We start from the raw sequence: 27,620 nt of genomic DNA, 5'->3' as shown, positions 1-27,620 counted from the left end.
AACTTTTGAAAATAATACAATTTTCCTTTAGGTATGAATTATCAACAAAAATTTAAACGTCATTTGTTACATCTTAATGGGTTAAGATAAAAGTACATAAATAAATTTGATCATACCTCTTCATTGGTGTTGGTGTATACGTATACTGATTTTTCATTGGATACATAGTTATAAATGCAATATTTTATTATTATTATTATTATTATTATTATTGCTATTATTGTATATAGATATAATGACAGATAGGTTTTTATTATCGATATAATACAAATCTTTTTTTTTTTAATACATATATTTCATTCATTCGTATATATACATACATATACATATATGTATATGTATAAATAATACATTTAAAATTAATGATATAATACTTCTATGATGAACGTACGTATTTCCATTGGTTTTAAATGTATATTGATCACTTCTTCTTGAATTCTGATAGGTTTGAAAATATCTTCGCTATTGCTTAGAATATCATTTGTTTCTGGATTCCATTTTAGACGATTGCTATCTTCTAACCATTGATTTGCACCCAATGTTGTTTCTTTTATCGATGTTATCGTGAATGATGTAAATAAGTCCTGGACAAGATTAGATAGAATTATTTGATATTTAATCTCAACAAGTATATATTTATGTCGAAAACTAATTTTCAATATTAATACTTACCTTAATATTAATATCTACAGGTACAGAATATACATTGGATTCACCAACTTCAAATATGTGTTCAAGTCTTAATAAAATAGTTCCATTTTTCCAAGGTTCTAAAGTAAGAATATTAACGTTCGGTGGTAAGTTCTTAGACAGTCCTGATTTCTATAAAATAATAATAAATATGACTTTTCTCTTATAAATAAATAAATAAGAATAATTAAATTGTTATAAAAAAAAAAAAAAAAAAAAAATTGAAAAAAAACAACAACATACTTTCGTTGACATTAAATCAACGTTACTCCAATTATCAATATTTGTTTCAGATAGAGTCGTAATGAAGATCGATGGACGAAGTGCTAACTTTAATGGTATCTCTTTTTCTTTTAACGAAGAGTAGCTATTGTTTAAATTACTAAGCTGGATACAATGAGTACCACGTACTACCAAACCTGTATCATAGGCCATTTCATTTAAAGCTTCATCGACACCGAAAGCATCGTCCTTTAATAATCTTCTGTGAAGCTGTATTATAAGTGTACGATTTATATATATGGTAATATTATTATAATTTTTAAATCTCATATAATTTCTTTTTTTTGTTTACCATTAATTCCAGTTCTCCATCTTCCATGCTGGTACCTCCTTGGGAACGATCAGTAAATACGGAGAACTTTAGTGGCTTTAATTTATCCTTCAAAGAGATTTTCGTCGTAACAGGATAATAATTTCCTGATATAGGTTCGTAAAGTTTCAAATTCCAAGTAGGTCTATAATTTCTTTTACGTTTTAACATCTCTCGACCATTACTATCCGTATAAAATTCATCTTCGGAATTAATATAAGTCGAATACTTCGTCACTATTTCTTTACCAATTTTGTCACTGTGATAACATAATGAAGAACAAAAAAGATTATGGTATTAAATCATTATTGTTATGTAGATAAAATAATTATTATATCAGGTCAGTCCAAAAGTTCGTGCGCATTTTGCCGAAATATACATACTACTAATACGCACGAACTTTTGGACTGACCTAATATATATATGTATATATATATGATAATTTTTTTTACTCGACAGGAATAGGACCAACGAGCCATTCGAATTCCAGACGTTCATCTTTTTTATAAATTCTGACAACTTGGCTGATCCATTGATTAAATGTTTGGTGAATTTCTTCTACGAGAGGACCTGAAACAAACGGCACGTATGTATGATGGTTGCCTGACGTCAGGAGTTATATATCTCCATGCATGCATGTATGATGGTTGTCTATCGTTAGGAGTTTATTATCATAATTGATCATTCATTTTCAAGTTGACTCTTCAGACAATTTACCTTTAATGACAGAGTATTTTCCTTCGTATGGCAAATTAAAGGTCGATGATGTTTTAGGTCTAAAGATGTATGCACCGGATGATCGATTTTCAAACACTTTGTTATTACCTACTGCTCCTTCGTAATATTGAAAAGACTGAACAAAGACTACTTCCATGTCTTTTTTATTTTCAACAATTATTTGACCAGATTCGTCAATTTTTATCGCATAGAGCTAAAATTCAACGTTGTCGAATAGTTAGAGATTATTTTAAAAAAAATGTCCAACACAAATGTGAATTTTTTTTTTTTTTTTTTTTACTTACGTCTTCTCCTATAGTATTTGTATGTTTGATAAATGTTTCTTCTGTATCGGGTTTTGCATTTATTATATAACGTTTGTAACCTAATCCTGGTAAATCAATAGCATGGAACAATAATTCTTTCGTTGCTTTACTTTTTCTTCCAGGTATTTGTAATACTCTCTCGTGTATTGGTATTATTTGAGAGACTACCTTGAGATTCGCTATGGATTTAATTCAATAGAATATCAATCATTCGATTTATCGTAAAAATTATTATAATAAAAGATATTATTATACTTGTCATATCCAAAACATCATAGGAATTTCCTTGTACCGGAAGACGAATATAAGAGGAAATTGGCCGACTCAAAGGATTGTATACTGTCACAATGAAATTTGCATTATCTTCGGTATATGCACAAGCACTGATGTTTAATTCCAAGCAAGAGTGCATTGTCAAGTTGTCATTGGAAATATTTCCTTTATTGGCCCAATTGCTAAATAAAAAAAAAAAGCAAAAAAAAAATTATATTTGTTGAAGAAAGATAGAACGTCGTAAAAAAAAAAAAAATCTTTTTTTTTGTAATAATGAAATAATAATCGTCGTTATTACTAAAGAGATTCAGCCGCCATTTTTTCGTTATTGAATATGTTCTCGTATAACAAACGAGAATAATCACTTGCAACCAATTGTTTCTCTGTTCCAGTAACTGCATCGTGATGTTGCATAACTCCCATAGCTTCACGGAAATACTCCAATTCTTTCTCGTTTTCCTTTGAATTCGTCAAAACGGACAATTGTTTACTAACCTGTAAAAACAATAATAATATAACTGATACGTATACAAAATTTGTATGATAATTATTTTCTAGATATATTAGATAGATTAAATGGGAATTGGCGAAGATTTACTTGTAACAAATTGTTTCCCATTCTTTCGAAATATTTTATCGTTGGCCTTGAAGTAAAATATCCTGTCCAATAAGCATGAGGATCGCTTGCATAAGGAAAGAAATCATCAGATTTTGTTGGCCAAATAATATTTGCATCGTGCAGTGCTTTCAAGTAACAAGATGGTGTAGAGTAAAATAGATTCACCGTTGATCCATTTAATTCGTTTCCATATCTATGATAAATGGATATAAATAATTTCAATATTTTATTACATCGAAATATATATAATCTAACATTTTGAAAAATATTATGTTAAATTATAAATAAGTTTTTATGATGCACGTAACGTGAATTGTTCAATTAGTTCAAACATATGTTTATTTTAATATTATTAAAACTTATTCGTAACTCAATCAAATATTATTGGATCTATATAACGCTATGACATGTATTATAATAATTATATAATCTTTACCTTGTATTTCATTTGTAATAATTTTTCGTTACAGGACCAACGCGATAATATTAGAATATAATTTTTTTTCTATTTGCTTAAGACGGCAAAACTTACTTGATTAATTTATCTAAATTGGTGAACCACATTTCTGCCTGCTGATAGTTAAAGTCATCTCCCATAGTGACGATAAGATTATTAGTTTTGTAAGATCTCGCTTGAATTTGTACATACGCCAAAAATAACTCCACCTGTTAACGGCCCATGAATATTTATTTACTTACCAGGTGTCAGAGGTCACTAGTCCATTTCTTTAATGCATATCCATGTATATAAATCTTATCAATAATTTTAACTAATATGTACGAAGTGTGAACTTATCGTACTAATGAAAAAAAAAAAAAAAGTAAAAAAAAAGAGTCATTTGGTTTTAATTTTTGATATGATTATTAGAGTGATTGTTCCTAACATTGTTATTACTAATACTGCTGCGGATCAAACAACATTCTAATATACTTCCAACGTTCAAATAAATTATATAAATGACGATAATAAAATGATTAAATGAAGTTAATTGTTAATGATAGTAGTAAAAGCAAATAAATTTTGTTGATATTATTGGCTCACGCACGCACATATAATATCACACATACACACATATATATATATACATATATTGGGACAAGTTAAAATCTGTGATAAGTGAAATCGAAACGTTAATACCTTATCAATTTGTCCAAATTTGTAAAGTACATTTCCGCTTGTTGATAAGTGAAATCTCCTCCCATTGTCAATATAATGTTATTTGTACGAAAATGTTTGGCCTGCTCTTTCGCGTATTTTAGAAAATCATCTATCTGATAAAAAAATAAAAAAGAGAAAAAGAAGTATATCGTTATATTCAAGTAAAGTAAAATATGGAGTAAGAAGAAAATATTAATCCAATTTTTCTATTATCGATCACGCAGCAGCATTAAATATATTAGAAATGTAAATAATCCAACTCAATTATATTTATATATATATATAATGTAAATTTTTCAAAAAATTATAACTCAATTATAAGACTAAATTTGATAAAATGAATTTATCTAATCGATAAATTTCAATATTATTTCCATTTCTAATCTTTCTCTTGTTAGTTAGTACAATGCTCCAATCAGTTTTAATTCAACGAACAAGATTTCTAAAATATATTTTCTTATGAGAATTATATGAAATATAGATAATTATATACTTTCGTGTTAACGTTATAGTCCGGGCTATCAGGATCATCTATCACTGGCTCATCATTGCATAATACGTCAAAGCAAAAGCCAGGCGGTGGACTGTAAGTATTAAACATTGCGGCAGTGAATAAGTCGGCACGATCACCTAAGTAAAGAGGAAGAAAAAAGAAAAAAAAAATAAATAAATAACACAATAATTCGTAGCAAGTAACGTCTTAAAAAATTGTTTCTTTAACATACGCCCGCATTTTTTCAAGATAAAAAACAAACTTAAACGTGATTCTTAAATCATTTTTAAAAGTTATTAGAGAATCTTTACCAAGACTAGGACTGGCCTTCCAAATAAACTCCATACTCTTGTTATTCAAACGTTGTGCCTTGTCCTGATAATCCAAACGACCAAACAACATACCATCAAATCCCATTTGCGCAAATAAAGATGCCTGTTCTCTCGAATGTCCAAATGGATCTATTTGCCAGCCTATGTGTGGTCTAGCACAACTACCGAAGGTATCATTCAATCTCCTGCATGTTTAATAATGTTAATTGATTAAAAAGGAAAAGAAATGATTAAAATGATTAAATGATTAAAATGATTAAAAAGGAAAAAAAAATCTCTTTTAATTTTAATTAATTTAAATTTTATTAATCGATGTAAAAGAATATAAAAATTTTTTTCTTTCTTTTTTTCTTTTTTTTTTTCTTTTTTTCTTTTTTTACCTAAATCCCCATGTAAACTGATCGATGATGGAATGATAATGAGTGACAGCTTCATCATTCATACTCCAGGCGCCATTGATAATCTCTAATCTTCCTTCGTTTATCAACATCTTCACATTGTCTCTTACATCCTCGTTCTGTCTTAGCCACCATTTCCACAGGAATGCAGTTTCAACGTATATGAATCTATTGTCAAATTTCTATCGTTAGAACATGTATCTAAATTATTGATAAGATATCATTTGTATATGATAACATTTTTACCTTCTATCGGGGTTCTTTAATAACGCCTCGATTGCACTATCAAGTATGTATTGAACACCGGCTTTCTGTATTTTAGACTGACCTTGATAATAGATTAAAAGTTTAATAGAAAATGTAATAATTATTTGTCAGCAATAGTATACTTACTTCCAAAGTAATACTGATCGACGGTTTTCAACCAGCCTACGTCATCGTGCGTATGAGGAACCAGATGAATGTTTAATTTATCCGGTTGAATGACTGGGCATGACTGGTTAAAAAAAAAAAAAAAAAAAAAAAAAAAAGAAAAAATTAAAAATAAAAAATAAAAAAAAAACAAAGCAAAACATTTTAACTATATTCAGGTTTTTGATAATAAATAAGAAACATAATGAATTTATACAAATTGGTTAAGAGAGAAAAACAAATGAAGTAGTAATCGTTCAAAAGTAAGAAAAAAAAGAAAGAAAGAAAAAAATAAATAAAAATAAAAAAATAAATTTCTATAAATTAATCTCTTTACAAAATTGTAAAATTAAATTTTCTACGTACTTCGTATCCGCATGTGCGCTTCTCTTCTAATAACCGTTTTGATATATAAAAGGCCTCTGAAACGAAGCATAATTGGCACAAGGCTAATGAAAGTAAGAACAGTAGCGAGATGTTTCCCGACATGGCGAGAGACTCACTGGATGATCTCGAATAAAACTAACGAGATAATGCGTTGGTTATATTTATTCTGTCTCTTCGAATGACGACTGACCGTTGCAATCTCGAAATGAACAGAGAGATAAAAAGAAATGTAGAAGGAGAAGAAATATGATGACTCTGTGTTAACTATGGTATCTATGTGTTTCGTTTTATATTTATTTCTAAATCTAGTTTACGAATTTAATTCATTATCTTAATATTTATATATATTATATATATATGTGTGTGTGTGTGTGTGTGTGTGTGTGTGTGTATATGTATATATGTATATATGTATGTATGTATATATGTAATATATATTTATAACTATGAATATATGTATATAAGAATATGTATGTATATATATATATGTATATAAGAATATGTATGTATATATATATATGTATATGTATGTGTATATATATATATATGTATTATGAATATATATATATATTCATAAGTATTAAATGATTGTTAAACAGAAGCTAAATAATTTTAAGTAATAAAATTTCTTATGTAATCAGATGAATATCAAATAGAAAATTTTAATAGATCATATCATATTATTTAAACTCAAAAGTCAAAATTTGACTTTGATTGTTATATTTTAATGGATAAGATTCATTGATATTTCGTAAAGATAAATCATCGATTTTTTTACTTTGATGATTTACTCGTTTAAAAAATTTATAAATAATAATAATAATAATAATAAAAAAGAGCAGTATTTCATATGATTGTAACTGATAAATGAAATTTATCTATGATATCTAATAAGTGCACATTGTAAATAAACTGATAAAATAATTAGAACGTGTGAAAGAAAAGTAATAAAGGATTAATAATACGTTTTTATTGTAGGTAAACAACCGTTAATTATAGTATATATAATCGTTTTTTATTTAACAATTAGATAAATGAAGGAAATAGAAAGAGATATCATAGATGATTCAGATATCTTGAAAGACATAAAAGACAATCAAAAAGATTTATGAAAACAACATTTATTCGCATGATATAATAAAGAAAACTATGCAATAATGTAACACTGTCAAAAGCATAATAAGCATAAATAATGTAAATGTCTTAATAAAAGGAGAGACAGGTAGATATATATATATATATACACATATACATATATATATATACATATATATATATATATATATATATATATATATATATATATATCAAGCAAAATAAAGCTGTAACAATATAAATCGAATTGCCACAAAAAAAAAAGAAATAGAAATTTTCATCTCCCTTTCAATCAATATAGATTTAATGTAATATGTAAGATTTCATTGATCTATAGCAAAATATAGTGGATCCACAATCCATAAGGAACAAAGTCAAATTATCTGTTTTTCTTTCCTTCATTCTCGATATTTCCACAGAATGGTTTCCTATGATCGCTTTGTATACTGAAAGGAAATGTGTTTGATTTTATTATATTTTACAGAGATAAAAAAAAGTGATTTAAAAATGAAAAATATACCATGGTAGTTATATCACTCGGCTGTCGGAGGAAAAAGTGGCAGACATTGTATAAATATCTAAAAATCGGAATAAACAATCGTGTCCTGTGACTTTTCAAATTTGATTGGTCGATAATAAGTTAATGACTGATCCCAACCACGTGGTGCAGTATTATAATTAGTTAAATTATGAATACTGGCCAGTTTTGGTCCTTTGTATGTATTATCCTCGTATAATTTCGTTCCTGAAAATATCAAATGATAATTATAACAAAATATCATAACAATATAATGATAAAAACTTCCAACGCGAAACTGGGATAAAAATATATAATTACATAATTCTTGAAACTTAAATATTTTTCATAATACTTGCACGATTTATTTGCGCTTCTCCATCTCTCTTTTTTTTTCTCCCTACATAACATCGCATTATATAATCAAAGTTATTTTCAATCACACGTTATTTTGTTAAAGGTAAAAGCAAACAATTGGCGAAGCGATTAAATACGTAAATGAGAATGTGGGAAATGAAGAAAAGAAAAAAAAAATTCATTAAAAGCGCATGCTTATTAACTTGCCTACTTCCGGATAAGAATCAGTAAATTTGAGTTCTGGTGAGACACCAGGTAAAAGATTATCCAGGACTGGTGTATTGCGAAGGTGTTTTATAGTTTGTAGTATGTCATCCTGTGAAGCGACCATTGAAAGTAACAAGGATTTCGCTTGTGCTGGTAACTCAGAATCCTCGTTAACAAATTTAACATTTCCATTACAGTATGATTCTAATTCTTGAGACGTCGCTGATCTTCGTCGTTGAGAATATTCATCGTTAAATAAACCTGGATAATCTCCATTTTCATTGACATTCCGATTTGAAGAAGTTTTTTCATAACGATACATCGATGTCTCATTTTTGTAATCCTTGTAATCTTTGAAGTCATAAGTTCTTAAAGAATCCGAATCGGACGTGTACTCAGTATCATCGGTCGACATATATCCATTCTCGATTCTTGGCTGTGGCTTATTAACTTGCTTATCCTGTCGAGTCTCACGATTCGACCGTCTGCTATTTTATTTGTTCCCGAAAAATCAGTTAATTCGAGGAAAGTTAATTCGTTCGAAAATTTCTATCTGAAATATCTTCATCATAACAGGAAATATTTAAACTCATTGAGAAGACATGTTATGTTCTTCAATTTTATTGTTAAATTTTCAAAATAGAGTATGAGATATTTCAGATAAAATTCCTACATTTGGATACGAATAATAATAGATCATCATTTAAATGAAAGAAATACGTATGATAAGAGAAAATCATGATGCCTAATAGAAACTAGAAGATAAGAGAACAAGACTAATTCAAGAGATAATATTAATTAAGATAATTCCTAAACGATACGAAATTAGATAATTAAAATTCTAACTTTGTAAACTCTTCATAATCTCTCACCGTATATATTCTTCCTCTTCTTCTTCCTCATCGTCTTCCTCCTCGTCATCTTCTGGTACTTCTTCTTCATATTTAACAGAAGTTCTAGTTTGAAAGAAACGTGTTATATCGGTGTCAATAGGACATTGTTGAACAATAGGAATAACTTTTGGACTGATTTGTTTATATTGTAAAACCGGTCTACAAGTCTTCTCAAATTCTTGGATCAGTTGTTTAACAGGAACCGGTGTATACTCGCTAGCATCGCTGTCAGAGAATCTTGCAACATCATCCTCACGTTTAACAGCTTGTTGTTTATTTCTAAATTTGTTTCTATCGTTAAGAAGAACATCCTGGGAAAAGTTATTGCTGAGACGTTGCTTGATCTCTCTGTTGCTGTTAGTCTTAGTCTCTTTGTTAGTAGCGATTTGCATATTGTTAGCGTTAGTCTTGCCATTGAGCAATTTGTTAGAGCGCCTTTCAACGTTAGCGTTGTTTGATCTGACGCCATTGAAGCCGTTGCTACGACGTGCGTCGTTATTCAATTCGGTTTTTTCTATAGGAAAGTCGGTGTCGGTGCCGACGGCCACTTCTCTCAAATAAATTTTTTTTATTTGCGTTGAATGATTGCAATCGTTAGTTAATTGACAGGATCGATGATGATGACGATGGTGATGATGATACCTGCCTAAAATGATTAAACGAAAGAGTCGAGAAATAACGAAAAGAAACTATTTTTTTAACCGATCTATAACTTCTCGATAAATGGATTATATTAAACTAAACAAAAAAAATCTAAAGTAATCATTATTCATATGTATTAGATTATTTTAGTGGTAGATATATATATATATATGTATATATTATGTAGATAAGACAAATAAAATAACGCGAGTCTTGTACCGATTGAATAACGTTAACGAAGCTTGCCAATTGGAACTCGACGGGTTGCTGAACTTTTACCAAAGCGTTCATCCAACGTCTAACATTGATCCTTAACAACGAAGAAGCTATCAAGTGCCTGTGGAATTCTAGAGCGTTCTCCTTTTGCCTTTCGACCCGTTGAATTATTTATACGCGATCGGTGCAACGTAAATAGAAAAATCAGATAGATAGATCGAACCCATCGTACGTTCGTATAGAAATCTAGGCTTCTGTGTTTCTTCTTGCTTTCTTTTTTTTTTTTCCTTTTTTCTTTTTTTCCCTCTCTAGCCTCGAAAAGTTCTTACGCAACAACATTAATTCGAATTCAATTCTATCAAAGATTTCTCCTTTTTTTTTACCAAGAATTTCGTTCAATAAATTGAAATGAATATGATAGTTTGTGCACGTTATGGTTTTTCTTTTTCTTTTTCTTTTTTTTTCTTTTTTTTTTTTTATGATACACATACCCGTCATTGGTGGATTGATGTTATCTAAAGAAAGATCCACTGCGAATGGATTATAAAATGATTTGTCCGTTTGTGCATAAGGTGATTGCAACGTTGAAAACTTGTTGTTACCGTTCATTTCCTGTGAATGATATAATCATGTCAATTAAATGGCTCATCTCGAAGTTTATAATAGATTATTAATACTTTATTTAATCTTACCGATTGATAGGAATAACCAGGTGTCTTTGGTATACCAGGTGTACTCGGTATTTGAGCTTGATCCTGATCGACGATCCATTTCTCGGATCTTTTTCGACGCTTTGCAAATATTTCAGCACCTAAACAATTCATTTCTATTTTTTCCTTCAATCTTTAAAATGTAATTTTTGTCTTAACAAATTAATATTTTTATTTCAACCACATAAAAAATGAATTGTCATTTCATATCCAAAGATCATTCATTAGACATACATAAATGTAAATTATATTTAACATATAATAATATAGCATAACTTTAATATTTATATTATCTTATCTAAATTGAGATATCTTACTTTTGATCGGCCGATATTTTATATTTGAACGTTCTTATCGCGGATATGATAAACGATCATAATAACTTCAAATTGAAAGATTATCAACGTGATTGCCCTCATGTTTATATCTATGAAATCGTGACACCGATTTCATTGATATTATTATGCCACAAAGATATATTATCAATATAATTATTATGCCACGAAGATATATTATCAACACAATTATTCTTACCACGTCCTCTTTGATTATTAAGATCACGAACAATATCGAAGAGTTTTTCAGGATGCGAGGGCATAGGCTCGATATTGACTTCTTCACCCAGAGCCTGAATCCCATGAATATCCAAAACTTTCCCATGTGGATTCATTACACACTTCAGAGGTACTTTATCCTATTTATACATTTCACTATATATAGTAAGACGATGTACCATGATTATCTTCAATTTTCTTTTTTATTTCTTTACCTTATGCATAGGAGAAGATGGTTCCTCTTCGCCTTCAGTACCTTAAAGAATTAAAATAAATGAAAAATTAGTATACTAAAGTAATCATATTAATAATAATTTATACTTTTTCTCTCTCTCTCTCTCTCTCTCTCTCTCTCTCTCTCTCTCTCTTTCTCTAGCAAACTCTCTTAGCAAACATTAACTTAGCAAACATATAAATTAAATTATAGAGATAGTTAAAAACAGAGATCAGAAATGAAATATAAATGTTAATAACTTACCATTACCATCGTGGATCCATTTGACGGATCGTTTCTTTCGATTTACATACATCGATTGCCCTTTGCTCTTCATATTCTTAACATCACTCAGAGATAAAGAAATACGACGTGCCAATTCGACTTGATCCTCCACAGTAGGATGTGTGGGTGCGTAAAAATACGAAGAGGCAAACATTTTTTCTATAAAAAAAAAAAAAAAGAAAAAAAATAGGAACAAACAAAAAATGGAGAAAACAAAACAAACAAACAAAAAATAGAATAGAAAAGAACATTAACGAACGAGATTGTTCTTGAAAGTTTAAAAATATAAAAATCGTTCCATCATCAAAGAGAATTATAAATTTTAATCGAAAAAATCGTCAAGTACGCACTATTTTTTGCTTGCAGTGGTTCATGCGAATCGGAAGCCGGTGTAAGCAGTTTTTGAAGATTGATTGGAGTTCTTTCGCCGCTCTCCTATAAAAAGAAAAATAAAAAAATAAATAAATAAATAAATAAATTCATTTTATTTATTCTCTTTATAGAATATTCGATTGTTTTCTTTTGTAAATACGTTGTAAAGATCGAAGACGTTTCGCAATACGTCTCTTGTTACCCAAATGTTGTTGACCAGGGACGTATTCAGACATGTTTAGAGAATACGTATATATATATATATATATATACGTATATATATATATATATATATATATATATATATATATATATATATATATATATATATATATATATATATATATATATATATATGTATATATATATATATATATATATATATTTAACTATGTAGTTAAAAGTACGAAGTTTTAAGTAAATACATTCTGTGCCAAAAAAGTTATTGATATTTACTCATAAGCGCGGTTGTTGTTTCATAGTTAGTCATATATTACATTACTCATGTACTATTATTATTTGTATTTTTTAAGTTAATATAGTATACTATATATTCAGATAATATACTATTTATTTATTATTTAATATAATATAATTATATTATAGATATATAATGTAAGCAATAATATAATTTGTTTTTATATTTATACATATAATTTTATTATACGGACAATAATTCGGTTATAGAGAATTAATATCGTTTTATAATATAATCTATATATCGTATTTTTATGTAATAATTATTATTTCTTACCATATCGAAATGGAGTATTTTCGAAGTAAGATTCTCAAGAAAGCTTCTTTTGACGGGGTCGTGCCTGTCTGAAGGTTTGTAACCACGTGATCGTATCACATTGTCCGCAGAAATACTCCTTTGTAAATAATTCTTTTCTTGCAAACTCTCGTAACTCTGAAAACTACTATACTTCTGATTCACATTCTTCAAGTTGCCAAACGTTTTCCCGTAGGATGTATTGGTCGTTAGAACGTTGCGCTTGGCGTTATTGGATCTATTGAAAGAAAAAAAAAACAAAAAAAAAAAAAAAGAAAAAGAAAGAAAGAAAAAGAAAGAAAAAAAAGAAACATGAAATTAATTATTTATTACTTAGATATTTTTTTTAATGAAAAACCAACAACAACTAACAACTTTGTAACATCGAAATCGAATGCACTTTGACTTCTGAGTTTCTTGCGTTTGGTCGTATCGTTATAAACTATCGTTATAAATGCTTAAATGCTTTTAAGCTTTTCCAACAATAATACAAAAAATTTCAAATATATGCAATTACTTATCTTGAATTTCCTGAATAAAAAAGAAAGAGAGAGAGAGAGAAAGAGAGAGAGAGAAAACCTTGACGATGGATTAAATAAAAACCGTAAGATGATCCTATTTAAATGATTATGAAATGGCGTCGATAATTAAAAAAAAAAGAAAAAACCGGAGAAAAAATAATTAATAGAACCTTGAGCATTGATGGACCTTGGATTTCGAAGCACGAGTATGTCTCGTGGTGAGTTAGAGCCAAAGAGTTAGAGGGAAAGTTCGAACGACGCGAAGGACTGATGAAGCTTTTTTGGCGTCAAGAATTGGTTCCCTTCCAAGCGGCCAATTAATTCCGCGTTGCGGTATTGGCATCGGTACAACGAGACGTTCTGTGTAAAAGAAATGCTAAATTTATCTGTTGTAACGTAATACGGAGTAACAGCAAGCGTTACTCTCTCTCTCTCACTCTCTCTTTCTCTCTTTCTGTCTCTCTCTCTCTCTCTCTCTCTAGCCATATTTCTCTCTCTCTCTCTCTAGCCATGTTTCTCTCTCTCTCTCTCTCTATCTCGCAGTTCTACATTTACCTGTGAAAATATTTTTTCTTCCTTTGACAAACAGGATATACGATAAAACAAAAAAGTGACAAGAGAAATAATAATGACAACATTGTGAAAGGAAAGATATCATAAGGATCGTTTGTCTTGTTTTATAACAAGTGTATAAATTTTATTATTCATTTGTATCCATAGCAAATAAATAAAACGACCTATAAGGAATCTATTGAATATCTTTTTTCTCGAAAGAAGATAATGATATAAACAAACGATATTTATATGAACGATAATAAAAATAAATATATATATATATATATATATATATATATATATATATGTAAATAATAATAAATTATAAATTATGTGATCTCGATCGCGGAAAAGAGAGAAGAAAAAAAAAAATAAGAAAAATAATAAAAAAAGCAATTTCGTTCGAAAATACACAGGAGGAGGAGAAGGAGGAGGAGGAGGAGGAGGAGGAGGAGGAGATATTCGCAAGAACGTCAATTTCCATTGGGAATTTCCTGGTTATTTTCACTCACCTAAATCCTTTCGTTTACGTATCTCTACCTCAATCTATGTACGTTGTTACAATATACAGCATGGCTTTATCAACGATATAAATACGACGAAAGCGTAATAATTCGAAATGAACGGTGGCTTCGTGAAACATCGTACAGGTCCGTTTGCAAGTTCGTTACTCCGAATATTACATATATGACTTTGTTTTTTTTTACGGGGTGGGATGGTGGATAATTGGACGGATAGGTGAAGGGGGTGAGAGAGGGATGAGGGTTGGGGTTTATTTTTACAAAAAATTATTTCTCTACGTTGATAGTTCTTCTATTATATACCATGAAAATTATTGTGCTACGTCTAAATCCAAGTAACGCGGGATGCGTGATCGATACGTCGCTTTAAATAGACTGTTTGCTAGAAGTTTGAGTTTCAAGCTGGAGCCAAGTAGAACGTTCAAAGATCGAACTGGCCATTTGGATTTCGAATTAATAAGTAGAACGATTTTTCCCCTCTCCACCCCCCTCCATCTACCACTCACTCACTCACCCCAATTGTTTCGTTTATAACGAATTAAAAAGACGCGTTACATCGTCGTTATAATGACAATTATTTTCTTCCATAAGATAATGAAACGAACGACGAAAGATTAATATTATGATGTTAGTTGTGTAAAGAAGATAATATAATATAATATTTATATATATTAAGAACAAAAGATAATGTCAGAAGATTTCTTAGTTTTGACAAATTTAAAAAAGAATTACATGTAACGCCGTAATATCGTAACTTGTATTATATGTTAGATAAGAGGGAGGAAAAAACAACAAACATAAAAATAAATAACATATAAATGATCTTTCAATTTCAGAGATTTCAATGACATTGAAGAAAATGAAATTCACGATAGTACTGAAGATTATTTATATATATATATGCATATTTAAAAAAAAATTAAAAAACTCATAGGTACTTCTCTCTCTCTCTCTCTCTCTCTCTCTTCTTGATAATTACTTTGAAAAGGAAATTCAAAGGGCTTTTACTTATCGTACGATGTTCTCCTCATTTTGATGTTGACGTACAAGGTGGTAGCCGGTGGTTTTTGCTCTCCTATCTCTCTCTCTCTCTCCCTCCCTCTCTCTTCTCTTCTCTCCTCTCCTCTCTCTCTTCTCTCTTTCTATTTCACTCTCACTATACTTTATCTTCTTCCTTTAGCGGGCTTTTCAAACGTCTCGTAAGTTTTCTTTTTTTTTTCCTTTTTTTTTTTTTTTTTTTATTTTCAACTTTACGTAACTCGCGCTTTTCGTTCTGCAGTTCCGACGAAAGAAGTTGGAATACGCAATCGTCGCTTGACGGTACGACGGCTCCCTCAAACGTAAGAGCTGAATTCGCATCTTGCAAAACTCTGCTCCTCGTCTCTGGCACGCACGAGGCGCCGACGAGAAACGTCTGAGATGATGATGATGATGATGATGATGATGATGATGATGATGATGAATAAGAAGAAGAGGAAGAAGAAGAAGAAGAAGAAGAAGAAGAAGAATAAGAAGAAGAAGAAGCAGAAAGTAAACCGAGTGAGTTAAGAGTATAGTAATTATTCAAACACTTGCTGATAAGCATTGTATCTAATAGATTATAACATCTTTTAAAAAAAAAAATGTTCTCATATCACGTAGTTTCTAATATTTTCTTATTGTTTCATCCGCTTGATGTGGTAACAAACACAGAGAGAGAGAGAGAGGAGAGAGAGAGGGAGAGAGGGAGAGAGAGAGAGAGAGAGAGAGAAAGAGAGAGAGAGAGAGAGAGAAAAATAAATAGAAAAGGAAAAATGAAATGTATTTTTACATCAAACACGAACACCCACCGTCTACTTGTTCTGATATTTTCTTTTTTTTTCTCACGATACTTAGAATTTCCCGAGAATAACAATGTTATTATTCTCTAAGAAGATACAAGAGAGAGAGAGAGAAAGAGAGAAAGCAAGAGAGAGAGAGAGAGAGAGATTATTCACCCTTTTCATTGTATATCTTCGCCTACATACGTGAATGAGTTCTCTTCTTTGAGAAGTCGAAGAAGAAATGGTGTTGAGAGAGATAATACGTTGTGTTTGCGAGGAAGGATCTATCACAACACAAGTGAAATAAATTTCTCTCTCTCTCTCTCTCTCTCTCTTTCTTTCTCTCTTTCTCTTTCTTTCTTTTTGGCGTATGCTTATACGTTCCTAATTTTTTCTTTTTTTTCTTCGTTTCTCTTTTTCTCGTTTTCACGTGATTATCGTGATAGATTATTCTCTCTTTCTCTCTCTCTCTTTCTCTTTCTCTTTATGTATCCCTCTATCTCTGTCTCTGTTTCTCTTTGAATCAAAAATCCACAGCGTGTCTGGGACACAGCGCACTTACATGCGGTGAGTTACAACACGCTCGGCCCGTGCTTTATAATAGCGACCAACCGTCGCTATACCGACTTCCCGACTGCCTTGGCTCGTCTTCGGTAAAAATAGACCATCGAAAAGCGACACCTCAGGAATCGGTGGCCCGTTGTGCCGTCACGACAGATCTCGCGTTCCTCTGTCTCTTTTTCTCTTTCTCTTTCTTCCTCTTTCTAACTTTCTACGTTCGATGTTCTTCGCTGACTTGGCCCGAACAACTCTCTCTCTAAGATAGTTTACACTCTGGGGTAGTTGCCCTTGATTCACCTCAGTGAAACAATTCTTTGTAGCCATGAAAATGAAATACCATTTCTTTGAAATAAAGGGATACCGATGAAGTGTGAATTCACAAAAGGAAAGAAAGGAAAGAATAGAAATTAAAGGAGATTATGATTTTCTTTTGGAAATGTAGTTTTAAAAAGTAACTAAATGAAATACGTGTTGTGTATCTATATTCTGTAAATACATTCGACATAGTTTGAAATATCAATGATAAAATTTACAAATGATTTATATACAAAAAATAATATTTGATACTTATATCGAATGTATTTTTTGTTTTAGATTTTTGTTTTTCCTAAAGGTGACAAAGTTATTGAAATTATTATCTAAATAATACACTTATTCCCAGTCATCGCTATTAATATCTGTAACAATATCTGTATTTTCTGTAGGTATGTCGTCTTCTTCAGATACTTTCTTATTTGTTGTTTTTATTTTCTTTTTTGATTTTTTATTAGATCTCCTTGCAGATGTATTCTCTGCTTTCTCTACTTCTGTTCCTTTTATTTGTAACTCAAAGTCACTTTCTTCTTCGCTACCTATATCTTCTTCATTTGACTTTTTCCTTTTTGATTTCCTTAAACTTGGTAAATTATATTCACTAATTTCATCATTTTTCGTTAAATGTTTTAGTTTCTGAGCTTGATGAATCTTAATCCAGGAATTATAAAATTTCGCTAAAGCTGTACCTTGGATTTTCATTCTATTTTCCCAATTTTCAATTTCTGTCATATTTTTCAAATTGAATATTTCCTTGGCTCTTTCATTTCCTATGTATTTTGAATTTTCTTCTATTTTCTCTAGCAATTGCTTTAATTTCTTACAATAATTTGCGACATGACAATTTTTCAAAAATACTTTCAACTGTAATTAAAATATTTATAAATTGGAAAACAAATTATGTATTGTGTGTATTGAAAATAATAGAATAAGATGTTATACTTACTTGTATTATACAAGGAAAATATAAATCGGGAAAACATACTAAGTGGCTATCGTTTGCTGCATTTTCTAATATTAAACGATAGATAGCATCAATTATACTATCTTTAAAACCATTCTCTTGTAATTGTGATTTAGACATTCTTAATATGCAAATTAAAGATATGGGTTTCATTGATACAGCTTTATGCTTTTTATTAAAATCATAAGACGATAATATCTGAAATCAATATTATAATATATTTCTTGAAATATTTAGAAACGTAGACATTTATTTATATATATTAAATAATTACTATACCTCCAATAGAAATGGTAAAATAGGTATAAAAGTTTTTGTTTCCTTAGAAATGTTAGTTAACATTTGTAAACAGTGGAAACGTAAAGGGTAATATTGTTGAGTCGGTATTACTTTAATTGTTCCAATAATAATCTGCAAGTATACAATTAATAATTACCATCTATTTAACTAAATAATTTATTTGTAATATGATCATATACATACCTGTACTAAAGGATATAATAAAGAGTGCAATATTGATTCCTTTTTTGATAATGTTATTAACTTAGACCAGAAAAATAATGAATTTATATACTGCCAATTATATACTGTTTGAAAATTTTCCTATAAAATAAAATAATGTTATTACGTTAAATAATTAATAATAATTAAATAATAATAATAATAATAATAATAATAATAATAATAATAATTATTATTATTATTATTATTATTATTATATAATTACCTTTTTCTTCAAAGTTACTGCATTCCTTAAATGAATAGCAAGCTGTCTGATATATAAAAAGGCATGATTATAAGAAACATCAGAATCTAGTAGATAAATCTCTGTTAAAGAATGCCTCATAAAATTTATTCCTGGCAAAGTATTTGGCGATACGAATTTGGAATTTTCTACATACTTGACGTACATTGACTAAAAGATATAATTAGAATTTAATTATTTATATAATTATATGACATAGTTATTTACATTATAACATAAACAAGAAAATATAACTTTACCTTTAATAATGTATCAAGTAAAGATTCTTTCTGACTAGTTGCAATACGTAATATACATAAAAATGCAACAACTCTGACAGTTTCTTCACCAGTTGACCAAAATTTTAATAAGACTTTCAATAATGGTTTCTTTAATGAGGAAAATGATTGAGTATATGATAACATTTCATGTAAATGTTTTAAAAGTATTGTTTGAATGTTAGCTGATGAAACATTTCGTAAAATCTATCAAAAATATTGTTATTTTAATATAAACATTGTTACACAATTATTTATGTTATAAATATTAGAACGATACCAACCGTAAGTAAATCAGTTAAATATAATTTTAATGAATTTTTAACTTTGATAAATCTTTTGCATTTATGTGCTGCAAAATGTGTATTAGTATCCAATTTTAAAAAATTTCTGAATGCATTAGGTAAATGCAATATACATAATTGAATGACTCCATTAAATACTGAAATTGTAATTGTTATTACATTTACTAATCATAAATACATTAAGTAGATATATCACTTGATAAAACTTACTTGCGCTTCCTTCTACTTTAAATTTTATAAAATTTTCTTCTTGTGTTTCTGATATGGTTTTCAATGCAGCATGGAAAGCTTCTACCGCAATTTTAATAGACTTGGATGTTCTAATCAAATAAAATTGTAAATAATTATAAATTTATAATATATTAATAATATATAGTTATTTTAATAATTAAAAATGTATAAAAATATTACTTGTCATTTTGAATATCATTCTGCCAAACTTTTAATAATTGTAGGGTAATTTTTATTTGGCCACCAGATGATATATCATTAGTATCTTCAAGTTCAAAATCACTTTCATCGCTAGCAACCTATGATTTTATAATCAATCAAATATAAAAATATATTATTAGAACAGAAAGTATATTATTGATATTTTGTATTGTTATTTTAAATATATATATATATATATATAGTATTTCTATACCTCTAATTTATCATTAGGTTTATGATATAATTCAGATTCATCGGCATCAAATTCATTATAACTATCGTAATCTGTATCGGATAAATTGAAATCTAATAGATTTTTATCATTTTTTTTTAAATAAGAATAAAATTCTAGATCCGTTTCTTTTAATTTCATTAATGATTTCTTGTGTTCTTCTGGATCCATATCGCTATCGCTGCTTTCAATATCATCGATTTTTTGTATCTTTTTATTGCCTGATTATTAAAAATACGTAATTTAGAAGCATATATGTATACATATAGAATAGGATTTACATATGTAAAATAATATATAAATACCTGTTCTTTCATTCTGCCAATGTTTATCCTCCTTACTATCATCGTCTTCAAAATCTTGTTTAAAATATTTATCCTTAGAAACTTTACTCTCAGATTTTTTCCTTTTTTTAACAGATATATTTGAATGTTTTATTCCTTTCTTTGTCTTTACTTTCATTTTGTATAATTATAACTAAATAAACAAATAATTAAACAATAACATATTAATCGTCGATATCTTTAAATAATTTAAAAAGAAATAAATATATCTAATATTTCGTTTTACCTAAATAATATATATAATATATATTTACAATTTTCTTTAAATTATACTGTTTACTTTAAAAATATAAATTATTAGTACTTAACAACTACAATCCCTCGTGGTTAATCCATCAACACTGAATAAATATTAAAATAGATAGACAAAAATTTAGTTAACTTCGAAAATATCTTAAAATACTCATGAGAATTGGCTCAATGATTTCCACCAATCAAACAATCATATTATCAATGGACGTATTTGTAAATTATGTTTGGTTATATTTTGATAAGTTTCGTGTCTAGATGTCGCTGTACTATGGTCATGTTTATAGGCGAAAGAATTCGATTTATAAATAGACTACGCATGTTAACAAGTATTCAAAACGTTGACAGTGTTTCATAGTTATATTAACAGAAATCAGAGTCTTACTATGTAATATATAAACGCAAATTGATCTTTATGTTATGAAAAGGTGAATAATTAAATAACTGTGAATAGTAGATTTCAAAGCCGCCAATAATAAGGATCTAACAGAGTACTGTCCTATTCATTTAAGTATATTCTCCGGTTATTTTTATATGTACATATATTACACTATTTTTTTCTAATCAAAATATTTATTATTATAAATATTTTTTATTATTACGAATATAATAATCATGGATAATTAAACGTATAATTAGATAGAATTCAAAAGGAATCATTCGTATTAATATTACATGAATTTCATATATATATATACACATATATATATGTATATATACATACACACACACACCGCACGTGAGCGCGTACATATATATAGATCATGTAAGAAAATGAATATTACATTCGTGTATATTCTCTTTCTTCATATTTTTGCTCTACATAACAAATATGAATGTATTGAAAAGTATTATATAAGGGCTCGGACTTAACAGTGCGTGTCCTTTCATAAATCGATGATAATGACGATTATCGATGAAAACGGAAATTAGAAGACAACTCGTAGAAGCAAATAAATTTAATGAACTTGTCATTATTATATTTTGATTATCAATTTATTATCGTCCAAATCTTTATTTTGTTCATTTGAAAAGAATCGTCTAAGTGAAATTATGAAAAAAAAATATACCTTAGAAAATAATCAATTCGAATGTTTTACGTTTTTTTGTTTATTTACGCATCTATATATCTTTTAACAGTAATATTTTTATTGATTCACGGATTTGATTCATTCTGAGTTCTTTTTTCTACAGAAGTCGTAAAATCATTCGTATTATTTACGTGAACAGTAAAAATTCACAGTCATAAGCGCTTATCTTTTACGGAGGAGATACGATAATGTTTACTACATAAAATACGTTTCAATATATTCATGAATAATAAAAAAGAAAATTTTACTGAATAACTTCAGTTGAGAAATTATATTTTCCACTGTTTTACCGAAAGGATGCATTCGATTATAAGTACGATACATGAAATTGTTGTTACAATTATGTTTAATGTTTCGATCTATACGTTTGCCTATGAAAAAAGAATATCCAATATATTCGTAATAAATATAAAACGAAAAAGGTAAATTGTAAATATATATTATATATATCATTTAGGTAAAGCGATAAAAAATACACACACACACACACACACATATACATATTTTTCTTTAAATGATATTTATATTATTAATTCACTTTAAAATCAGTTATTTGTAAACATTTGGACAGTTTGTAAAAAATTAAGTTTATGTTGTTTGACCTTTAACTCGATCTTATCATGTCATTGAAACCATTATGCATATTTCTCTCTCTCTCTCTTTCTCTCTCTCTCTCTCATTCTTTGTTTTTCTCTTTGTTTTTCGTTCCAAATATAAAAGCAATATTTCATTTCGGAACACTCCGAAATTTTACGAAGTTCTGTGAAAATATCGCGCAGTTCGTACGATATATTACGTTCTTTTATCATCGAGAAATAAAATTTTTTAATATTTCTTTGATAAATCTGATGCAAATGGGATGATAACAATTGAGACATTAGGCACCAATAATATCCATTATCTATCGTAATATAAATTATTAATGCGTAGTTATGAAACCTAACGTATAATATGCCGCTAGTATGAAGCATCTAGCATATTGCTTAGACAAATACAACAGTGGTGTACGAGAAGATTGATTAGTTTACATCTCTTCATATCATAGTTATATATATATATATATATATATATATACATACATATATACGTATATATATATTTATATGTTTATATATTTATATGCTTATATATTTATATATATCTTTTATATGAACTTAATTGATATTTTTTTCTTTTTCTTTTCTCTTTTTTTTTTCTTTTTTTTTCTTTTTTTTTTTGTTTTAATGTATAGAATATATTGAATTATACAATTAATCCTCAATGTACATATATATATATATGTATATATTAGGTTGGAAACTATGAAACGGGCGTTTTGTTTAGTTATTTATTTTCATTCAACGCCCGTTTCATAGTTTCCAACCTAATATACATATATATACATACATGTATACATATATATATTTATATATTTATATATACCTTTTATATGAACTTAATTGATTTTTTTTTCTTTTTTTAATAATAATATATTGAACTATAAAAATAATCTTCAATCAAAACTATTTGAAAGTTCGACTATATATTATCAATGTACACATATATATATATATATATATATATATATATAAAGCACCTATATATATATATATATATATATATATATATATAAAGCACCTATATATATATATATAAAGCACCTGCACCTTGTACGGTCATGTAAAGTGGTGGTGGTAGCCATGGTCCTCACACTCGCTCCAAGTTATATAAACGATGCGTGCACGCAGATCACCGATTACAACTGCTAGTCGATAGTGTGTTCAGTAGCTAATATCGGTTTACTCTTATAAACTCGATTCTCCATATCTTTTTTCTTTTATTTATCATTTATTGAAATATATGACATATAACATTGTTAATACTTCTCGTAGATACAAACAAAAAGAAAATTTGTACGTGTGAAAGAAAAAAAGAGAGAGAGAGAGAGAGAGAGAGAGAGAGAGAGAGAGAGCGAGAGAGAGAGAGAGAGAGAGAGAATATTTTAAATATGAATCAAACTCATATCGACTTTGTCGCTCAACTCAAAAATGCCGGCAAGTTTTGGTACATCGTTAATCCTTTCGAAACAACTTTTGAACTTCCCCATCAAGTACCTGATTATCAACAGCAGGTAATTTGTAATTGTTATTGTTCATTTCAAAATGCGTTTTTTCTTTTTCTTTTTTTTTTTTTTTTTCATTTCTTTTAATCTTTTCACCGATTTCTTTAATCACCGATTTTTTTTTTTCATTTCTTTTAATTTCACGTTTTACTTGTTTCATTTCTTTTCTTTTTATTTTTTTTTTCCCATTTCTTTAAATTATCATTATTATTAACAAAAGAGAAGCCGAAAAAATGTCCAATTAAATTCGACACATTATTTTCCCATTTGCGAAATCAATAATTCACCGATTTTTTGTAATTTTTCAAAGCGATGATGATCGACGTTTTTAAATTGGTTGATTAAGTCTTTTAAATAATAACTCTTGATAGACTTGTTAAATGAATAACATCGATATCATTTTAAAGACGTCGATCTATTTATATCGTATGAGTCGTATTAAAAAAAAAAAAAGGAAAAGATATTCATAAAAATATTTTTATAAATGTTTAGATCTGGATACCCTTTTTCTTTCTTATCATATTAGAGCAAGTAATATTAACTGCGAAGAATAAAAAGAAATCATTTCGATTGAACGATCAAGTGACGTCGTTCTCTCATTGGATATTTCAAGAGTCTGGCCGGTAAGCATAGGTAATGCATTCGTTTTTCATTCCGCTTTGTTCTTCTTTTGTATTCTGTATATCATTTACGTGAAAATGAAAAAAAATAAAGAAAGTAAAAAAAAAAAAAAGAAACAAACAAAAGAAAAGAACAAAAAAAGAAAAATAAAGAAGATCAAACAAAAATTAAATAAGATAACAATCCCACTTGTTTAATCCTTATTTATTAACATTGTTTAAATATTGAAATAGCGTTTATATGCTATTTTTGTTCTCTTAAATCTTTCAGCATATTCTTTCGCGGGGCAGAATATTATACTTACATTAAAATTTATGAGAATTATCATCAATGGAATCTATCGTGGAACTCCATTTGGACTTGGTATATAACTGCTTTAGGGGTAGACTTTTGTTATTATTGGGTACACCGTAGTAATCACGGTTAAGTATTAATCACGGTTTGTCTTGATATTTATCGAAATTATTGTTACATCTCGACGTGATTTACACACGCACGCGCACACACAAACACAAACACATATATATAATCTTGCATATTGCATACGTTTTATAGAAGTACATTTTTTGTGGGCTCACCATCAAGTACACCACAGCAGCGAGGAATTCAATCTCGCGGTTGGTCTGCGCCAATCGGTACTACAACATTGGTGCAATTTTGTGAGTAGAAAAGAAAATATGTACAAGAAATGTCACGGTAACCGATACGATTATGTGTGCGTATACGCTTAATAAAATTTCCAATAACATTTAGTGAATATCCCTTTTTATTCATTTCATTGAAAGATTTATTTGTTTTTCAGATCTTTTATTTACCTCTTGCTTTCTTCATACCACCATCACACTTCATTGTTCATCATCAATTCAACTTGATTTATCAACTTTGGATACACACGACGATTATTAATGATCTCGGACCGTTAGAATTAATATTTAATACTCCGAAGCATCATCGCGTTCATCATGGTAGGTATCGTAAGCGATTATTTTTGTTGTTGTTATTTTCTTCTCTAATTTAATATAAATTTTTATTTTTATTTAATTGATATTTTTCTACGAGTCCGAATAGATCTAAGATCTTTTATCTCTAAACACGTTTATTTCTGTTTCCTCATTTGTCATTGTGAAGTACATATATCAGATTATCTTATATACGTAAGAACACTATAACTGAACTGACCTGTCATACAGGATGCAATCTATACTGCTTGGATAAAAATTATGGTGGAGTTCTTATAATCTGGGACAGATTATTCGGGACCTTCATGGAAGAGAAGGATGAACTCATTTACGGTTTAGTAACCAGTCCACGATCGTTCAATCCCTTGTACCTCCAGGTACGAAGTATCCATCAACGTAATTAGGTGTAAATATGTAATCTTTTTTATTTCTCTTTTTTTTATTCAATCATATCAGCAATATGTATTTTTACTTAACTACATATTAAACTACGTAATTATTCCGTTATATAAAATGATGATTGAATTATGCAGATGCATATAGCAGATTAACCACATGCAGTTCCGTAATGTAAATATTTAAACGTTTACAAAAAAAAAAAGATTGGAAAAAGAAATTATGCAGAATTAATACATAACCATTTTATTCCATAAATTAAGCGACCTATTTTTTTTTTCTCGTTTATTAAATAAGATTTGTCGATTATTTCGGAGATACTTGATATTCTTTTTTTTATGATCATATTCTATATAATACGTTTTTGCATACTGATTACATCTATTATATTTACACAAGTTTAATTGCTTGGCTGCACACATATCTACATAAATAAATATATACGTACACACACATACACACATATATCTGATGTATTCAATTGAATTATAATTATAGACGTTTTATGCGAAAGCGATGATAGAAAAGAGTAAGAGCATGAAATCTTCGGCAAATAAACTATCCGTTTTGTGGAAGGGTCCTAGTTGGTATCCAGGTGGACCACGTTTGGGTCTTGACAAGTATAAAATAAACGTAAGTTAGTTAATAAATTAGGAAAAATCGTTATTTAAAAATCTAAATGATATAAAACGATTAATGATGACATTAATTTTCTAAACGTATAATAATTAATTAAAATATTATAACGTGATAGAAAAAAAAAAAATAAGACGTAAATAAAATAAATAATAAAATCTTATAAATTATTAATTATCAAGTGAAATATTATTTTCTAGGTAACGTCTAGAACCAAATACAATATTCGTATACCAACGTGGCAAAGCGTCTATATTAGTTTGCATTTTTTAATAATTTTTTATAAACATTTGCAATTATATAATAATGAAAAACAAGTAAGCGAGATAATCACTTAATTCGAATTCGAATTTCTAACAAAAATGTATAAATTGTGTATATATATAAATATTTTCATTTTTTTCAGGATATAAATAATTTTGTAGGAATAACAATATTGAACAATATATTTGCTCTTATCGTTATTGGATTATTGTTCGATAAGTCAGAATATGCTGAATTGGTGGAACTTGTTCGATGTATTGTATATTTATTTATTTCATATGAAGATTGTTGTCTTAACGTTCTGATATATTATATTTATATAATATCTTGCTTTATTTGGATCTTTCAAGTAGTACATCAAATGAAAACAAATTTGTTACGATTATGACTTTGTAAGGGTACATTCAATCACAAAAAAAAAAAATAAGAATACTATCGTTACTTATTTAATTTAAGTTAAAGAAAGACAAAATAAATTTTTATAATTGTTGAATAATAAT

General features: G+C 28.3%; 4 protein-coding genes and 1 long non-coding RNA gene across 19 annotated transcripts; 2 read left to right on the top strand and 3 right to left on the bottom strand.

Annotated features, from left to right (window-relative positions):
• Positions 1–344: 344 nt before the first annotated feature.
• LManII (Lysosomal alpha-mannosidase II) lies at positions 345–6,585 on the bottom strand. 2 transcript variants are annotated; one of them, XM_085664005.1, is made up of 17 exons: positions 6,377–6,585; positions 5,993–6,095; positions 5,846–5,927; positions 5,582–5,767; positions 5,181–5,386; positions 4,870–5,006; positions 3,750–3,883; positions 3,197–3,410; positions 2,897–3,093; positions 2,581–2,780; positions 2,305–2,504; positions 2,000–2,213; positions 1,735–1,852; positions 1,265–1,541; positions 934–1,182; positions 673–822; positions 345–584 (listed from the first exon to the last, which is right to left on the bottom strand). In XM_085664005.1, exons 1-17 carry the CDS (start codon positions 6,497–6,499, stop codon positions 360–362), a joined length of 3,015 nt encoding a protein of 1,004 aa, XP_085520131.1. In that variant the 5' UTR covers positions 6,500–6,585; the 3' UTR covers positions 345–359. The 2 variants fall into 2 exon arrangements, with proteins under 2 accessions (XP_085520131.1, XP_035724593.2); XM_035868700.2 differs by lacking the exon at positions 3,750–3,883 and adding an exon at positions 4,356–4,489 and having other exon boundaries at positions 6,377–6,582.
• A 1,108-nt stretch (positions 6,586–7,693) lies between these two features.
• LOC118442722 (uncharacterized) lies at positions 7,694–16,971 on the bottom strand. Of its 7 annotated transcripts, none has more exons than XM_085664012.1 (12): positions 16,835–16,971; positions 13,214–13,469; positions 12,438–12,522; positions 12,067–12,246; positions 11,804–11,844; positions 11,569–11,728; positions 11,017–11,135; positions 10,816–10,936; positions 9,446–10,112; positions 8,574–9,061; positions 8,013–8,237; positions 7,694–7,938 (listed from the first exon to the last, which is right to left on the bottom strand). In XM_085664012.1, the coding sequence occupies exons 2-11, from the start codon at positions 13,214–13,216 to the stop codon at positions 8,071–8,073; spliced, it is 2,031 nt and encodes a 676-aa protein (XP_085520138.1). In that variant the 5' UTR covers positions 13,217–13,469; positions 16,835–16,971; the 3' UTR covers positions 7,694–7,938; positions 8,013–8,070. The 7 variants fall into 7 exon arrangements, with proteins under 7 accessions (XP_085520138.1, XP_085520132.1, XP_085520133.1 ...); XM_085664006.1 differs by lacking the exon at positions 16,835–16,971 and adding an exon at positions 15,837–16,111; XM_085664007.1 differs by lacking the exon at positions 16,835–16,971 and adding an exon at positions 15,837–16,111 and having other exon boundaries at positions 8,574–9,058.
• On the top strand, positions 15,888–18,672 carry LOC146872251 (uncharacterized). The gene is made up of 3 exons (XR_014983562.1): positions 15,888–16,027; positions 16,108–17,642; positions 17,786–18,672. It is a non-coding gene; the product is annotated as an uncharacterized LOC146872251 (long non-coding RNA).
• Positions 17,582–23,893, bottom strand: Noc2 (Nucleolar complex protein 2). Of its 4 annotated transcripts, none has more exons than XM_035868683.2 (12): positions 23,790–23,893; positions 20,765–20,936; positions 20,442–20,680; positions 20,207–20,325; positions 20,006–20,115; positions 19,775–19,932; positions 19,473–19,697; positions 19,195–19,383; positions 18,951–19,070; positions 18,747–18,878; positions 18,450–18,665; positions 17,582–18,367 (listed from the first exon to the last, which is right to left on the bottom strand). In XM_035868683.2, exons 2-12 carry the CDS (start codon positions 20,919–20,921, stop codon positions 17,843–17,845), a joined length of 2,190 nt encoding a protein of 729 aa, XP_035724576.2. In that variant the 5' UTR covers positions 20,922–20,936; positions 23,790–23,893; the 3' UTR covers positions 17,582–17,842. The 4 variants fall into 4 exon arrangements, with proteins under 4 accessions (XP_035724576.2, XP_085520139.1, XP_035724574.2 ...); XM_085664013.1 differs by lacking the exon at positions 23,790–23,893 and adding an exon at positions 21,108–21,248; XM_035868681.2 differs by lacking the exon at positions 23,790–23,893 and adding an exon at positions 21,030–21,171.
• Positions 21,323–27,549, top strand: LOC118442725 (alkylglycerol monooxygenase). Of its 5 annotated transcripts, none has more exons than XM_035868688.2 (10): positions 21,323–21,480; positions 24,015–24,253; positions 24,737–24,867; positions 25,136–25,287; positions 25,421–25,524; positions 25,668–25,830; positions 26,056–26,201; positions 26,719–26,853; positions 27,057–27,173; positions 27,263–27,545. In XM_035868688.2, exons 2-10 carry the CDS (start codon positions 24,131–24,133, stop codon positions 27,506–27,508), a joined length of 1,317 nt encoding a protein of 438 aa, XP_035724581.2. In that variant the 5' UTR covers positions 21,323–21,480; positions 24,015–24,130; the 3' UTR covers positions 27,509–27,545. The 5 variants fall into 5 exon arrangements, with proteins under 5 accessions (XP_035724581.2, XP_035724592.2, XP_035724582.2 ...); XM_035868689.2 differs by having other exon boundaries at positions 21,382–21,543; XM_085664017.1 differs by lacking the exon at positions 21,323–21,480 and having other exon boundaries at positions 23,994–24,253; positions 27,263–27,547.
• Positions 27,550–27,620: the final 71 nt, after the last annotated feature.

This window comes from Vespa mandarinia, chromosome 24 (genome assembly GCF_050613455.1).
Source record: "Vespa mandarinia isolate Hongniang chromosome 24, ASM5061345v1, whole genome shotgun sequence".
Taxonomy (NCBI): domain Eukaryota; kingdom Metazoa; phylum Arthropoda; class Insecta; order Hymenoptera; family Vespidae; genus Vespa; species Vespa mandarinia.
The sequence above is the reverse complement of the archived record's forward strand: the minus strand, read 5'-3'. Positions and strand labels throughout refer to the sequence as shown.

Coding starts and splice junctions, on each gene's coding strand:
- LManII (XM_085664005.1), bottom strand. CDS start 6,499: ATGTCGGGAAACATCTCGCTACTGTTCTTACTTTCATTAGCCTTGTGC. Junction 1,542..1,734: donor GTTGGTCCTATTCCTGTCGA/GTAAAAAAAATT, acceptor ATGTTATCACAG/TGACAAAATTGGTAAAGAAA. Junction 585..672: donor CTGTAGATATTAATATTAAG/GTAAGTATTAAT, acceptor AATCTTGTCCAG/GACTTATTTACATCATTCAC.
- Noc2 (XM_035868683.2), bottom strand. CDS start 20,921: ATGAAAGTAAAGACAAAGAAAGGAATAAAACATTCAAATATATCTGTT. Junction 20,116..20,206: donor AATGATATTCAAAATGACAA/GTAATATTTTTA, acceptor TTATTTGATTAG/AACATCCAAGTCTATTAAAA. Junction 18,368..18,449: donor ATTTTCCTTGTATAATACAA/GTAAGTATAACA, acceptor TTTTAATTACAG/TTGAAAGTATTTTTGAAAAA.
- LOC118442722 (XM_085664006.1), bottom strand. CDS start 15,859: ATGAGGAGAACATCGTACGATAA. Junction 13,470..15,836: donor AGGAGAACATCGTACGATAA/GTAAAAGCCCTT, acceptor TTCTTTCAATAG/ATCCAATAACGCCAAGCGCA. Junction 10,113..10,815: donor CATCAATCCACCAATGACGG/GTATGTGTATCA, acceptor TAATCATTTTAG/GCAGGTATCATCATCACCAT.
- LOC118442725 (XM_085664017.1), top strand. CDS start 24,131: ATGAATCAAACTCATATCGACTTTGTCGCTCAACTCAAAAATGCCGGC. Junction 25,525..25,667: donor TACAACATTGGTGCAATTTT/GTGAGTAGAAAA, acceptor TTTGTTTTTCAG/ATCTTTTATTTACCTCTTGC. Junction 26,854..27,056: donor TTGACAAGTATAAAATAAAC/GTAAGTTAGTTA, acceptor ATTATTTTCTAG/GTAACGTCTAGAACCAAATA.